Source organism: Carcharodon carcharias, chromosome 17, assembly GCF_017639515.1.
Source record: "Carcharodon carcharias isolate sCarCar2 chromosome 17, sCarCar2.pri, whole genome shotgun sequence".
Lineage (NCBI taxonomy): Eukaryota > Metazoa > Chordata > Chondrichthyes > Lamniformes > Lamnidae > Carcharodon > Carcharodon carcharias.
Genome location: NC_054483.1, coordinates 99,558,216 through 99,572,093, shown reverse-complemented (window position 1 = coordinate 99,572,093; position 13,878 = coordinate 99,558,216). Strand labels below are relative to the sequence as shown.

At 47.7% G+C, this 13,878-nt stretch overlaps 1 protein-coding gene across 4 annotated transcripts in view; it reads left to right on the top strand.

Annotated features, from left to right (window-relative positions):
• col17a1a (collagen, type XVII, alpha 1a) overlaps positions 1 to 13,878 on the top strand; it is a 124,367-nt gene that overhangs the window by 66,920 nt on the left and 43,569 nt on the right. For 3 of the 4 annotated variants that reach the window (XM_041210478.1, XM_041210475.1, XM_041210477.1), the window contains 13 exons: positions 3,124 to 3,159; positions 3,327 to 3,362; positions 4,241 to 4,303; positions 5,161 to 5,196; positions 5,503 to 5,556; positions 6,585 to 6,623; positions 7,095 to 7,166; positions 8,169 to 8,219; positions 8,569 to 8,628; positions 10,416 to 10,466; positions 11,184 to 11,201; positions 12,683 to 12,709; positions 13,281 to 13,346. In XM_041210478.1, coding sequence (XP_041066412.1) covers positions 3,124 to 3,159; positions 3,327 to 3,362; positions 4,241 to 4,303; positions 5,161 to 5,196; positions 5,503 to 5,556; positions 6,585 to 6,623; positions 7,095 to 7,166; positions 8,169 to 8,219; positions 8,569 to 8,628; positions 10,416 to 10,466; positions 11,184 to 11,201; positions 12,683 to 12,709; positions 13,281 to 13,346 — 609 coding nt within the window. The remainder of the gene's footprint in view (positions 1 to 3,123; positions 3,160 to 3,326; positions 3,363 to 4,240; positions 4,304 to 5,160; positions 5,197 to 5,502; positions 5,557 to 6,584; positions 6,624 to 7,094; positions 7,167 to 8,168; positions 8,220 to 8,568; positions 8,629 to 10,415; positions 10,467 to 11,183; positions 11,202 to 12,682; positions 12,710 to 13,280; positions 13,347 to 13,878) is intronic. The other variant, XM_041210476.1, reaches the window with a different exon arrangement.

Below are 13,878 nucleotides of genomic sequence, written 5' to 3'. Positions count from 1 at the left end.
TACTAGGAAGTTCTGAAGAACAAAGGGACCTTGTCGTGTGTGTCCATAGATCTCTGAAGGCGGAGGGGCATGTTAGTGGGGTGGTGAAAAAGGCATATGGGACACTTGCCTTTATCAATCGAGACAAAGATTACAAAAGTAGGGAGGTCATGTTGGAGTTGTATAGAACCTTGGTGAGGCCACAGCCGGAGTACTGTGTGCAGTTCTGGTTGCCACATTACAGGAAGGATGTGATTGTACTGGAGGGAGTGCAGAGGACATTCACAGAATGTTGCCTGGGATGAAACATTTAAGTTCTGAAGAGAGTTTGGATAGACTTGGGTTGTTTTCGTTGGAGGAGAGAAGACTGAGGGGCGACCTGATCAAGTTGTACAAGATTATGAGGGGCATGGACAGGATGGATAGGGAGCAGCTGTTCCCCTTCATTGAAGGGTCAGTCACAAGGGGACATAAGTTCAAGGTGAGGGGCAGGAGGTTTAGGGGGGATGTGAGGAAAAACTTTCTTACCCAGAGGGTGATGACGGTCTGGAATGCACTGCCTGGGAGGGTGGTGGAGGCGGGTTGCCTCACATTCTTTAAAAAGTACCTGGATGAACACTTGGCATGTCATAATATTCAAGGCTATGGGCCAAATGTTGGTAAATGGGATTAGGTAGGTAGGTCAGGTGTTTCTCACGTGTCGGTGCAGACTCGATGGGCTGAAGGGCCTCTTCTGCACTGTGAGATTTTGTAATTCTGTAAATGTTACTTGCCACTTGTCAGCCCAAGCCTGGATATTGTCCAGGTCTTGCTGCTTCAACATCTGAGGAGTCGCGAATGGTGCTAAACATTGTGCAATCATCATTGAACATCCCCAATTCTGACCTTATGATGGAGGGAAGTGTAGTAGAAGGATCTGCACCTAAAGAGTTAACATGTGACCCAGTACAGTAATGTAAGAAGAAACATGACTGGAGCTAAGATTAGCCTTGTGACAGATAGTAACATATAAGGACCTACAATGGGGCCCCCTCCATACCTTTACCCTCTACTGTAAAGATGTGCATAGTTCAATAATGTCAATAAAGACTTCCTCGTAACTTCAATAAGGCTGCTCCAAGCAGCGCATGTCATGGGTAGCGACAACAGAACAGATCAGGAAGGTCATTGATGAAGCAGCTGAAGATGGTTGGGCCCAGAACAATACCCTGAGGAACTCCTGCAGTGATGTCCTGGAACTGAGATGACTGACTTCCAATAGCCACAGCCATCTTCCTTTGTGCTGGTTTGACTCCAACCAGTAGAGCGTTTCCCCACTGATTCCCAATGACTCCAGTTTTACTAGGGCTCCTTGATGCCACACTCAGTCAATTGCAGCCTTGATTTCAAGGGCAGTCACTCTCACCTCACCTCTGGAGTTCAGCTCTTTTGTCCATGTTTGAACCTAGGCTGTAATGAGGTCAGAAGCTGATTGGCTCTGGTGGAACCCAAACTGCGCAAGTTATTGCTGAATAAGTGCAGCTTGATAGCACTGTCAACAACACTTTCCATCACTTTACTGATGATGGAGAGTAAACTGATGGGGAGTTAATTAGCTGGGTTGGATTTGTCCTGCTTTTTGTGTATAGGACATACCTGGGCAATTTTCCACATTGCCAGATAGTTGCCAGTGTTGATGCTGTACCGGAACAGCTTGGCTAGGGGCACAGCTGCTGCTGGCCCACAGTGCCTCATGGATGCCCAGTTTTGAGTTGCTAGATCTGTTTGAAGTCTTACCATACCTAGCACAGTGGTAGTGCAACATTACATGAAGGAGAGTATCCTCAATGTGAAGGCGGGACTTCACGGTGCTCACTCTTACCTATAGTGTCATGGACAGATGCATCTGCAGCAGGCAGGTTAATGAGGATGAGGTTAAGTATGTTTTTCCCTCTTGTTGGTTTCCTCATCACCTGCCGCAAACCCAGTCTAGCAGCTATGTCCTTTAGGATTTGGCCAGCTCAGTCAGTAGTCACTCTTGGTGATGGACATTGAAGTCTCCCACCCAGAGTACGTTCTGTACCCTTGACAGCCTCAGTGCTTCCTCCAAGTGGTGTTCAACATGGAGCAGTACTGATTCAGTGAGGGAGGATGGTACGTGATAATCATCAGGAGGTTTCCTTGCCCATGTTTGATATGCATGAGACTTCATGGGTCCGGAATCGATGTTAAGGACTCCCAGGGAACCTCCGTCCCACTGTATACCACTGTGCTGCCACCTCTGCTGGGCCTGTCCTGCTGGTGGGACAGGACATACCCAGTGATGATGATGGTGGTGTCCGTGAAGGTGACTATGTCAGGCCGTTGCTTGACTAGCCTGTGAGACAGCTCTTCCAATTTTGGCACTAGCCCCCATATGTTAGTAAGGAGGACTTTGCAGAGTTGACAGGGCTGGGTTTGCTATTGTAGTTTCTGGTGCCTAGGTTGATGTCAGGTAGTCCGTCTGGTTTTTATTCCTTTTAGACTTTGTAGTTGGTTTGATACAATGAGTGGCTTTCTAGGCCATTTCAGAGGGCAGTTAAGAGTCAACCACATTGTTGTGGGACTGGAGTCACATGTAGGCCAGATTGGGTAAGGATATCCTAGGCAGATTTCCTTCCCTAAGGGACATTAGTAAACAAAATGGTTTGATAAAGGTGTTCAAAATCAAGAAGATTTTTGATTTACAGCATTGTTGGAATTTAGAATGCTTAGAAGCTAGAAGTAGATTCAATAGCAATTTTCAAAAAGGAATTGGATTAATATTTGAAAAGAGAAAAATTTGCATGGCTATGGGGCAAGAGTGGGAAAATGGAACTAATTGGATAGCTTGTTCAAAGAATGGCCTTCTTCTGTGCTGCAATATTCTATGATTACAAAAGGTCAATGCATCACATGGCTATGATGACTTCCTCAGTTTCTGTATTGTCGTAACATATATCCAGTCACATGGGGAAAGGTTTATTGTCCCCTCACCTGTTTTCTGATTGAATCAATGCAGCTTTGATTGACGGTTCCCTTGTTTCTATGGTGCCCATGTTATTATGTTTCATTACATAATGAGACTTGTTGTTGTGAAGTGTTTCTAGCCATTCCCTGACATTGTGAACATCCTTTTTCCTCCAGGTGATAGAGGATTGAATGGCATTCCTGGAGTGAAAGGTACTGAGTTTGATCTAATGTTACAGCGATCAATTGTTATTTTTCCATTTTTTAACTTTCAGTGACTGTATTGCAAATGAGTTCATGTGAAGTGTGAACCTCAGCCCTATATGCTTGTTTATTTTAGTTTTGTTGCCTGTAACTATTCCCTTACTTTGAAATTTCAGGTGATACAGGAGAGCGAGGTTCTCGTGGTTTACAAGGTAAGCATGGGAATCTTTCATTACAAGACACAGGAAGTAATGAACTCAGTGATGCCACTTTGCCCACAAGTATTGTCAAGCAGTAATTAAAGTTCAGTGATGTATTAATGAAAGTGCCGAGGTGCTACTGAGCCTTAGACCTGAAGGTGCCAGATTCCGTTTCCAGGTGGTGCTTTGAGCTGGTGAAAAAACAGGGCAGAAATGGGGATGCTTTGACTGACCTTGATGTCCCACAGTTCAAAAGGGTAAAGGGAATATGGTTGCGCAGTGAACAATCCACCCATCCTCCTCCCCCACCCCCCGCCTCAATAGCGATCGTGTGGTTGGTGGGTTAGGAATCAGCTATAAACAGGGTCATAATCATCACATGACTTCCTGCTTCTAACCATTGGTTCTCACTATTGGTCGCTTGGCACCTTGTCTTCCTGGTGCGTTACCTTCCTGGCCAATTGGAAAATGAATAGACTCTGTTACCTGAGTGGATGATTCATGACTGCCAAATGGTCTGACAACATCTCCAATAATTTTATGAGTTATAACTGAAAGAACACAAAGAAGTGGAAAGAAGATTATTTAATTTATCTTTGAGTACCCTGTGCCCCAGTGATTGTTTTTTCTATGGAGCTTGCTTACAGCAATATCCGGGAAAGAAAACTTTAAACTGGAGTTTCCAGGACGATGTGGGAGAGTTGTGTTGACGGCTTTCCTGTCCTGGGCTCTGAGGGAGGTGATGGAGGACTGCCTCAATGTCTGGAGCTTCTCTACCAGCCTGAGGTGTCTCTAGCATCAGAGCAAGGCCTCCTTGCTCATAAAATCAGAGCAGAACAAAGACAGCGGCTCTGTAATTGTACTAATGGCCTTTCCTGGGCTCCTTACAGGTGAACCAGGTCCTCGTGGATTGCCTGGGACAACAGGAGAGCCAGGACAGAAAGGATCAACAGGTGAGCAATAAGTCACATCCTCAACATCCTCAACACCCTCACACTCTCACTCCTCCCTTTAACTTCCTTCAGTTATCTTCCTCCAATCTAGCAGCCCTGAAAAGCCTCTGCACTCTTGACCTCTTCACTTACCACACCTTCTCTCCTCCTCTTTTCAACCTTGGTGCTGTCCTAACTGGAGCCCTGACCTCTCAGTTGTGTTTCTGAATGGGAGAAAAACCAGAGAGTCTTTGCCATTTCTCTAAGAGCAAGAAGAGAGATCCTGCAACAGTATTGTGGGCTCATGGACTATACTTCATACAAAGTGAAGTTACAAATTCCAGGCTCTCTGACTCTGGTAACTTTGGTGTTTCTCAGTGGTGCATCTCAAAGTCTGCATCAAGTATCCATGTGACTCGGGGCACTGACCACCCCCACCCTTCCCTGGTGTGTCTGTGACTTGAGGCCGTGACCTCCCTCCCCGGGTGTGTTTGTAACTGAGAGCATTAGGAGCACTGATTTCCCCACGCTGGCCCCACACCGCCTCCTCCAATGTGTCTGTGCACCGCACCCTCCCCACTCCCTATGGTTTCTTTGTGACCCTGGGCAGTGACCGCGTATACCCTTCCACTGGGAGCAATATTTACTGAGTGTATGGTTGGGGATGCAGGATGTTTTTGTTGGGGGGGGGGGGTTTGTGCAGCTGGTTTTGAGGTTTTTGGAGGATGTTTTTGGGCAGTTTTGAGTATTCGTGGAGGGTTGGGGTTGTTTAGGTATTCGGGTGGTTGAGGATTTTTAGGGGGTAGATTTTTTTGAAAGGTTTGGGGGTATTACTGTTGTGTGACAAGCTCATCAATTCTCTTCCACTCCTTTTTCAGGATCTCCAGGAGCTGATGGTCACCGTGGTCTCCGAGGTAATCCCAACCCAGACCCTGGTAGGAGAACAGGGGATAGAGGGCGAAAGGGGATGGGAGAATTGGAGAGGGGGAAGAATTAGGGTGAATTGGGGAAGGGAGAGTTGGAGGAATGGGGAAGGGGATAATTGGGGTGAATGGTGGTCACAATGAGGGAAAGGGTGAATATGTGAAGAAGGGAACCAAAGGCAGGGTGGGATTGGGGGGTGGGGGTGCAGTAGGAGGAGAGGATGGAATTGGGGAGGGAGTGATTAATGTGTTAAGCGAATGATGCTCAATGCACTCATTTTTGATCTTTGCCATCAGGTGAACAAGGACCACGAGGATCACCAGGATCAACAGGAGATCCAGGCCCCCGTGGTGAGTAAAAGGGGCTGGATTGAGGGAGATTGACTAAAAAAGAATTAGGGACTGGTTTCCGACTACCACAATTTACAATGTACTGACTGACCACCCATGTTATTGCTCAAAGACATACATGGTATCAGTTGATCAAGCGACTGAAACCTTGGACCCAGTTTCCCACCGAGTGGTATTCTGCCACTGACAACAGAGGCTTGTGTTTCCTGTAACTAGTGTGAAGTATCGCAGTAATAAAGAAATTGCATTTCTATAGTGCCTAACATGCCCTCAAGATCTCCCAAAGTGCTTTACAGCCAATGAAGTACCTTTAAAGAGCACTCACTATTTTACAGACAAAATCAGCAGTCAGCTTGAGCACTGCAAGATTCCAGAAATAGTAGTGAGGTAATGGTCAATTAATCTGTCTGTGGTTGAAGGATGTATATCGCACAGGGGAGAACTCCTCTGTTCTTCAGCTGCTAGTGCCCGTGGGTTCTTTTACAGCTCCCTGAGCAGGCAGCAGGGCCTCGGTTTAACACCTCATTTGGAAAATTCCCTCAGCCCTGACCCTCGGACAGTGCAGCGCTCCCTCAGTACTGAACCTCGGACAGTGCAGCGCTCCCTCAGCACTGACCCTCGGACAGTGCAGCGCTCCCTCAGCACTGACCCTCGGACAGTGAAGCGCTCCCTCAGCACTGACCCTCGGACAGTGCTGTGCTCCCTCAGCACTGACCCTCGGACAGTGCTGCGCTCCCTCAGCACTGACCCTCGGACAGTGCTGCGCTCCCTCAGCACTGACCCTCGGATAGTGCAGTGCCCCCTCAGCACTGACCCTCCCGCAGTGTGGCTCTCCATTAGTACTGACCCACTGACAGTGTAGCACTCCCTCAGTACTGCATTGGGAATGGCTGGGTTCCAATCTCTGGACTGGAACTTGAATCCACAACCTTCCAACTGTGAGGCATTGCTGATATCCAATGTGCCGAGCTGACACAAAATCCATCTTTAAGCAGTTTAATGCTGTATCTATTGAATTTTTGTTACAGGTGAACGTGGTGCCCCTGGGAAGGTTGTTAACATTAGAGGTGAGTGAATTATTGAGTGATTTGAACACATGGGAACCAGGAGGAGGCCATTCAGCCCCTTGAACCTGTTACACAGCACCAGGGGGTGGCCATTCAGCCCCTCAAGCCTTTTACTCAGGAACAGGTTCAGGACATTGAGCCCTTCTCAAGCCTGTTACACAGGATCAGGTGGAAACCATTCAGGCCCTCAAACCTGTTACACAGGAGAAAGAAGATGGCCATTCAGCCCCTCGTTCCTGTTGCACAGAAAGAGGAGGAGGCCATTCAGCTCCTCTCGATTCTTTACAATGGAGTGAGGGAGACTATTGAGCTCTTTGAACCTGTTCTGCTATTCAGTGTGATCATGTTTAATATATGACCTAACCCTAACCCTGCCCTTGCACAAAACTGTCTGGGACTTAGGGACTCTGTTTTGTAGCCTTTATGGATGTGATGCTGAAGTTAAATCCATTCAATTTCACTCCCTCACAGGATCAGAGACAACTGCGGTTGTCCAGGGACCCCCAGGACCTCCCGGACCACCCGGACCCCCAGGACGACCAGGTAAAAACACAAAAAGAACGGCTGACAGTAAAGGTATCACTCATGCCACTCCTCCACTGCGAGCTAACGTCAGAAAGCTAAAGAAGTTCACTGGAGTGCCACTCATATTTAATCTGAGTAACTAGGAGACAGAGAGTTCAGGCCTCACCATTCTCAACCCCCCCTGACTAAGCACTTTTCATTTGGACTTAACATGCATGTTAGAATCACATAGCAGGAACTTTAGTCTGTATCTAACCCTGTGCTGTACTTGCCCTGGGAGTGTCTGATGGGGACAGTGTAGAGGGAGATTTACTCTGTATCTAACCCTGTGCTGTACCTGTCCTGGAAGTATTTGATGGGGACATTGTAGAGGGAGCTTTACTCTGTATCTAACCCTGTGCTGTACCTGCCCTGGGAGTGTCTGATGGGGACAGTGTAGAGGGAGCTTTACTCTGTAGCTAACTCCGTGCTGTACCTGCCCTGGGAGTGTTTGATGAATTAGAAAAACTTACCATTATTGATCTCTGTGTTTTATTCTCTTTCCCAACTTATTGTCTCTCCTTTGGCTCTTGATCTCTTCTCCCATTCTCTCACTGGATTAGTAATCCAGAGACCCAGGCTAACCCTCTGGGGACACAGGTTCAAATTGCACCATAGCAGTTGGTGGAATTTGAATTCAGTCAATAAATCTGGAGTTTGAAGCCAGTTTCAATGATGATGATCATGGAACCATCATCAATTGTTGTAAAAAACCCACCTGGTTCACTAATGTCGTTTAGGGAAGGAAATCTGCCATCCTTACCATGTCTGACCTACATGTGACTCCAGACCCACAGCAATGTGGTTAACTCTTAACTGCCCTCTGAAATGGCCCAGCAAGCCACTCAGTTCAAGAACCATTAGGGATGGGCAACAAATGCTGGCCTTGCCAGTGACACCCACATCCCATCAAAGAAGAAAAATTTCCATTTTAATGTATAATCAAAGTAAACCCTTGTTGCTCTATGTCTTGTCTCACAGGTGAGAGTATTGTTGGACCCCCAGGACCAGAAGGACCTGCAGGCTCTAAAGGTGAGTATGTTATTTATCACTGAGCAAAAAGAAGCAGCAAATGGCTGGGATCCTTTCTTCACTGGAGAATCTCAAGACTTCACATAGGGTGTGGAGGAGCAGCAGGGATGTAGAGAGGAGGGAGGGTTGATGGTGTTGGAAGGTCAGGAATGGGTGGAAAGGAGAGGGTGGGGAATAGGAGGGGCAAAGAGTGGTGTGTAGGGGGGTGGGCTGCAGAGGGAACGGGAGGGATCTGGAGGGAGGGGAAAGGTGTGGGAAAGAGGGGTGCGTAGCGGAGGGTGACTCAAGTACTGAAACTGGTCTCTCACAGTCAGTGCCTCTTGTGATATTTCCACCCTGTGTTTCTCAGGTGCCTCAATCGAAGGGCCTCGGGGTCCACCAGGACTGCCTGGTGTTGCAGGAATTCCAGGTGAGTGTTTGACATCATGATGTTAAAGTGGCTCCAACAGAAACCGTTCTGGAAACACACAGGGTCCACACAGGAACACTCGACACTGGCTTTAACCTCAAAGAATTCGGGCGCTGGTTATCATGGGCCAAGCCTTTGGGCACCCTAAGTGTTGATGGTGTTTAATCAAACAATCTATGCATCCAACTAGCAAAGAATATGTAAAAAGATGTGCAACGAATTTGCGCACAATAAGGTCCCACAAACTGCAATGAAATAATGACCTGATAATGTGTTTTGGTTATGGGAGGATCTTTCTGGAATGCCACAGATCACAGGCTCACCTTGGCTTAGCTCCTTATCTGATGGTTGGCATCACCAATTGTGTGGAGCTCCCTCAGTCCGGCCCTCTAATAACTTGCAGCACTCCCTCAGTACTGACCCTCCAACAGTGCAGCACTCCCTCAGTCCTGACCCTCCTATAGTGCAACACTACCTCAGTACTGACCCTCTGACAGTGCAGCACTCCCTCAGTACCGACCCTCCAACAGTGCAGCACTCTCTCAGTACTGACCCTTCGACAGTGCAGAACCTGGACCCCCAGGACCTCCCAGACCTCCAAGTAATCACACATCATTCATACTACATCTCAGTTACCTTTGGCCCATTTCCTTATCTGCTCCTACACACCTCAGTACCGACCCTCCGACAGTGCAGCACTCCCTCAGTACTGACCCTCTGACAGTGCAACACTCCCTCAGTACTAACCCTCCAACAGTGCAGAACTCCCTCAGTCCTGACCCTCCTATAGTGCAGCACTCCCTCAGTACTGACCTTCTGACAGTGCAGCACTTCCTCATTACTGACCCTCTGACAATGCAGTACTCCCTCAGTACTGACCCTCTGACAGTGCAGCACTCTCTCAGTACTGACTCTCTGACAGTGCAGTACTCCCTCAGTACTGACCCTCTGACAGTACGGCATCCCTCAGTAGTGATCCTCCGATGGTGTGTTGCTCCCTCAGCAGGGCACTGGGAGTGTTAACAGTGGACTGCTGTCAGGATTGGGAATTGAATCCATGACCTGACTCAGTGAGAGTGGGCCACCCACTGAATCGCCCTCTGATTGGCTAGCTTGGACTGCCTCAGGGTTATGTAGGTTGAGGGATAGCTATCCTCCCAGTAAGTGGCCGGTCCCGCCACATCCTCCAGGCTGCCTGATGGTCTCTTAGGCACCTGGAGAGGCATTAAATCTGTCAGCAAAGCGATGTTAGTCATTCAGCATTATCACATCAAAGAGCAGCCAGTTCAGTTACAGAGATTCCACTCAATGTGGGCCTGACCCTAATGGCTCATTCGGAAACTTCCCAGTGAGTCCCAGGATCCCCTGACCAGAGCGCAGCTCAGGGTCAAATGGGCGAGGACCTTTCTCCAGCAGCGGAGCACTAAGGTGAGTGATGTAGACTCGCTGCATGGAACAGCCTCATGTTAACTCCCATCCACCTGGTCATTCAATATAATTACTCACTGTAAAATGACCCCACTTCCAAGGCCTGTAATGTGAAAACTCCTCACTCTCCTCTCACTTTGTCCTCAAGCTGAAGGTAGACCTGGACCCCCCAGGACCCTGAGGATCAGCAGGCGGTGATAGTTCTACAGACTATAGATGTAACCATTCAATACTCATCTTGCAGGTTCCTACCCCTGGATATAGAACCACTTTATCACAACTGTTAACATGAGAATGTGTCAATACAATTAGTATTAATTTGATCAAACATTTCTGATCACACTTGCTGCCTTCCACAGGGTCTCTGTTGGCTGGAGAACCTGGACCCCCAGGACCTCCCGGACCTCCAGGTAATCACACACCATTCATTCTACATCTCAGTTAGCTTTGGCCCATTTCCTTATCTGCTCCTACACACCGTGTTCCTCCCTCAGTCTGTTTGTGTCAGTGCTCAGAGTTTCACACTGTGTCAGAACAGACCCCTAACCAACACTTATCTGAATCACAGACAAAAGCACCCCACTTCCACATGAATGATTGATTGTGGGAGCAGACCACCCTGTTTCCATTGGGTAAAATCCTGATTTACCCTCAACATTGTACAACTCACTGCTCCCAGTTGGAGGTTAAGAGCCACTCACCTCAGCATGTTTTTAGACCAGCACTGAACACTAGGCTCAGTCTGCAGACTGACCACAACACTGGACACTAGGCTCAGTCTGCAGAATGACCACAGCACTGGACACTGGCTTCACTGATTTGATGATGTAGCTGAACACAGCATGTGCTTTGACCTTTCACCACCAGACTGGAGTGAATGTCATCAGCCTGGACCTGGTGCAATGATCACAAGCCTTTCAGGATTAGCCAGAACTTCACATTGACTGAAAGGCTCAGTGTTGATGCCAGATTTTGATTCTAAGACTGGTCAACCAGAGGGAAGCATTTCCACTGGGACTGAGTGAATGTTATCACTCTTCATTGCACATTGCATCGTATCAGTGTGAATCGGATGAAGTTTCTACACCAGTGTCACAGCATTCATATGAAATCTCTCTCCATTACAGGTCGGCAAGGATACAAAGGTAGGAACATGATCCACCAGATAACCATAAGACAGAGACAAGGGCAGTGAATCAGAGTGTTGCAATGAGGGGTGTGGGTTATATCAGTGTTACAGTGATCAATGATGTTTATCAGAGTGTTCCAGTGAGGGGTGTAGGATATATCAGAGTGTTACAGGGAGGGGTGTGGCGTAAATCAGTGTTACCGTGAGGGGTGTAGGATATATCAGAGTGTTACCATGAGGGTGTGTTGTATATCAATGTGTTACAGTGAGATTTGTGCGCTATATCATAGAGTTAGAGTGAGTGGTGTGGGGTATATCAGAGTTACAGTGAGAGGTGTTGTGTACATCAGTATTAGAGGTGAGGGTTGCAGTGTACATCAGTGTTACAGTGTGGGGTGTGGGATATATTAAGAAAGAATATGGAATCCTTTCATTTACTAGCCGAAGCATAGAATATAAGAGCAGGGAGGTTATGCTGAAACTATATAAAACATTAGTTAGGCCACAGCTTGAGTACTGTGTGCAGTTCTGATCACCTCATTACAGAAAGGATGTAATTGAATTAGAGAGGGTACAGAGGAGATTTACGGGGAAGTTGCCAGGAATGGAAATTTGCAGTTACGAGGAAAGATTGGAAAGACTGGGGTTGTTCTCCTTGGAACTGAGGGGAGATTTGATTGGGATGTACAACATTGTGAGTAGCCTGGATAGACTGGGCGGCAAGGGCATATTTACTTTAGCAGAGAGGTCAGTGACTAGGGGGCATACATTTAAAGTGATTGGTAGAAGGATTAGAACAGAGTAAAGGAAAAATCTTTTCACCCAGAGGGTTGTGGGGTCTGGAACTCACTGTCTGAAAGGGTAGTAGAGGGTGAAACCCTCAGCTCATTTAAAAGAAGTCTGGATAGGCACCTCAAGTGTAACCTGCTGGGCTACAGACCAAATGCTGGAAAGTGGGATTAGGCTGGGTGGCTCGTTTTTCAGCCGGCACAGATACAATGGGCCAAGTGGCCTCTTTCTATGCTGTTAAACTTTCTATCATTCTATCAGTGTTATATTGAGGGGCAGGTATATACCAGTGTTAAAATTAGGGGCATGGTGTATATCAGAGTGTTACAGTGAAGCACGTACAGTACATCAGTGTGTTAAAGTGAGGGGTGTGGGATATTTGAGTGTTACAGTGAGGGGGGTGTGGGATATATCAGAGTGCTACATCGAGGGGTGCAGTGTATATTGGTGTTAGAGTGAATGGTGCAATGACTATCAGTGTGACAGTGAGGGGTGTGATGTATATCAGTGTCACAGTGAGGGGTGCAGTGTATATCAGTGTGACATTGAGGGTGCATTGTATATCAGTGTTACAGTGAGGAGTGCAGTGTATATCAGCATCACAGTGAGGGGTGCGGTGTATATCAGCGTCACAGTGAGGGGTGCAGTGTATATCAGTGATACACTGGAGCCTGTTTATCTCATGGGTTCCCCTTTTTCTCTTTGCAGGTGAAGCTGGTCAGCCAGGATTAGCAGGTGTGTCTGGGGTTAAATGTCAACTCCGCCCTGTCCCCCTGTAAATCACTGTCCTATTATCAAGGTTTGTGTGATCAATGTCAGTCCCATGAGGTGATCCTGGACCCTGGTCCCAGCCTGCTGTCGAGAGGGTTCTGATTGGAATCATTGAGTGGAGATGGGTTGGTGAGAGTTGTGAATGACTTCCCAACAGCTGCCTGGATATTCTACCCAGGTGTCTGCACCAACCAGGATGGGACATTGACCCCAAACCATCTGGTTCAGAGGCCAATGCGCATGTCAGGTGAGGGGTGTCTGGGACACTCTCTTCAAGACAAGATGGTCAGGTGAACAGGAGATGGGTTCCTGGGGATTGATCATTCAGCTCGGCTGGAAGATGAGCTCTATGTTGGGGTGGCACCTCTGAGGACACTACCTCTCATTTCCTACTGTACATCATTCCAAGGGATCTGAGGTAGCTGATTCTTGTGTTTTCCCTATCCCAGTCTGACATTAACTGAGGGGGTTCCATCATTCCTAACCTGAATAGTTTTACACTCTGACCTCACTCACATCCTATGTTCTTATTCAGCAGGTGATTCATTTATTTCCGGCCCCCCAGGACCCCCAGGACCTCCCGGTCGTAAAGGTGACAGAGGTCAGTGTGCTGAATGAAATGAGCTTCTATAATATTCACCGCCATCACTCTCAATGATCACACCTTCCAAACCCACGACCACTACCATCTAGAAGGACAAGGGCAGTAGATAGATGGGAACTCCACCACCTGGAAGTTCCCCTCCAAGTCACTCACCATCCTGACTTGGAAATATTTCGCCGTTCCTTCACTGTCGCTGGGTCAAGATCCTGGAACTCCCTTCCTAACAGCATGGTGGTTGTACCTACACCACATGGACTGCAGCGGTTCAAGAAGGCAGCTCACCATCACCTTCTCAAGGGGCCACTAGGGTGGGCAATAAATGCTGACCCAGCCAGCAAAGCCCACATCCCCTGAATGAACTTTTAAAAACTTGTGTGACAAAACCACCCGACTGAGGGGTTCCCAGCTTTCCGTACTGAATTTGAGATCACAGCTTGGAGGTGAATGGAGATTCGGTGGGTGGTTGGGGAGCTGGTGTTGGACTCCATGCCACTGGTGAGAGGGGAGGGGAATGGCGATTTATGGGCTG